Source organism: Stegastes partitus, unplaced genomic scaffold (assembly GCF_000690725.1).
Source record: "Stegastes partitus isolate 25-593 unplaced genomic scaffold, Stegastes_partitus-1.0.2 Scaffold1602, whole genome shotgun sequence".
In the NCBI taxonomy this organism is placed as follows: domain Eukaryota; kingdom Metazoa; phylum Chordata; class Actinopteri; family Pomacentridae; genus Stegastes; species Stegastes partitus.
The window spans coordinates 232,346-234,342 of NW_007579333.1; the positions used below are offsets into that span (position 1 = coordinate 232,346).

General features: G+C 43.6%; 1 protein-coding gene across 1 annotated transcript in view; it reads left to right on the top strand.

Moving 5' to 3' along the window:
- Positions 1–1,997, top strand: part of c5 (complement component 5) — a 26,690-nt gene that overhangs the window by 18,181 nt on the left and 6,512 nt on the right. Inside the window, exons 22-26 of the mRNA XM_008300876.1 lie at positions 52–127; positions 678–837; positions 931–1,035; positions 1,253–1,424; positions 1,883–1,993. Coding sequence (XP_008299098.1) covers positions 52–127; positions 678–837; positions 931–1,035; positions 1,253–1,424; positions 1,883–1,993 — 624 coding nt within the window. The remainder of the gene's footprint in view (positions 1–51; positions 128–677; positions 838–930; positions 1,036–1,252; positions 1,425–1,882; positions 1,994–1,997) is intronic.

A 1,997-nucleotide genomic window follows, 5' to 3' on the forward strand; every position in this document is an offset into this window, starting at 1 on the left:
AGGGCCTGATGGTGAGACTTAGCTGTTGGTTCACTGTGTGTCTGTGTGCAGGTCTGGTCAGCATCAGTTCATTCAGAACCGGAGACTCCAGTTACAGCATGTGGGTGAAGAGAGAATCCAGCACCTGGTAGGTCCTGCTCCAGCCATGAACATAAAGACTGTGTCTTTATTTAAAGGCTCCAGCCTCCAGTTAACCCCCAAAATCTACAAGAAGGTACTGAAGGCAAGCTGTAAGAAAATGAACCCACGTGAAACAGAAAAAACAGAAAGATTTATGGTCAAATGCTGCCCTGTACTCATGGTCCTTGTTTACAGCAGATTCTGTCAAAACCAAGAACTTCTTCCCTCCTGGTTCTGATTCTCCATGACGTCTCTGAGTTCTGTCTCCTGCTTCATGTTCTGGTTCCACAGAGCTGCAGGACTTTATGCTGAAACATGAACCTCAGAGAAGGAACACGAGACAAAACAACAGAAGCTGTTGCTCAGATTTCAGAGGATTAAATTACATTTCGCTGCCAGTACTTACTTTTACTTTAGATTTTGGACAGAAGACCTTTTTTCATCACATTAACACAGTCATAATGATCACTTCCACTTTTGATATTTGAACACGTTGATCTGAAACTTTTGCAGGATTTATGTCTGCTGGTGTTTTCTCCCTCTGTACGGTCTGTCAGGCTCACAGCTCAGGTGGTCAGGACTCTGTCTGCAGCAGATCAGCTGGTCTCTGTGGACCACCAGTCGCTCTCAGACTCTGTGGCCTGGTTGATCCGCAAAACTCAGCAGCAGGACGGATCCTTCACCGACAAATCCTCCTTCAAAGCCAACAAAGTCATGGTTGGCGTCCGTCCTCCTTCTGCTGTCCATTTGATCTTCCTCTCCTCTGAGTGAAGGTTTGTTTTAACACCTGTGCGATCTGATTGGCTGCAGGCTGAGGGGACGACGGCGGTGGAGAGGTCGGTTTATCTGACGTCCTTCGTGCTGATCGCGTTACACACAGCGACAAGAATCAAAGACCCCATCCTGCAGCTGCAAGTGAGAACAAGCTCCTCCGTCTTCTCTTCAGTCTGTAAGATAAAATGATAATGTATTTAAAAAAAAAGATTGGGTTCAAAATCCAACACACAAAAGCAGAAGAAGCATCTCAGACACGTCGGCTGGAGGTGTTCCATGATGCAGAAAGCAACTCTAAACCATTTCAATCCTGAGATCTTTGATAAAATCATGACTCATTTTGTTTCTTCTCCTTCAGTACCACGACAACAGCATGAACTCTGCAGCAAACTACATTTCCCAGCATGCCTCGCAGGTGAAGAGCGTGTACGTGAAGGCGGTGGCGACCTACGCTCTGACCCTCCATGACCCCAACAGCATGTCGGCCTCCCTGCTGCTCGGCAGCCTGGAGAACTTGGCCCGACAGAAAGGTGTTCGTCAGTTTGTTGTTGTTGCTTGTTAGTTGACATCTAAAATAACTTGTTCACAGAAACTTCTGAATCAGCTGATGTTTTATGTTCTACCTTCATACTATGAATATCTTCAGAGGTGCAGTCGTTGAAGTACATCGCTTTTTAATTTACATGAAAGGCCTACTTTGGAAAATGATGTTGACACAGAAGGAATCAGGGCTGGAAGACAGGAATGGTATCAAATGTAGGAAATATATTATATTTATATTATATTATATATTATATATAATATATATATATTATATTATATTTATTTATACTTATATTTATATGTACATTTTTTATTTTTTATTTTTTTCCTGTCTCGTATATGTGTGCCTCTGTTGAATGCTCAACGATGTGAATTTCTCCACTGTGAGATAAATAAAGGCATATCTTATCTTATCTTATCTTAAATGTTCTCGATGTTTGTCCAGGTCACCCCGCTGAGCTCAGGTACTGGCAGGAGTCCAGTGTGACGGCTGATTGGCTGAAACCTGACCAATCCAGTGGTCTGACAGTGGAGACGACAGCATACGTCCTGCTGACTGT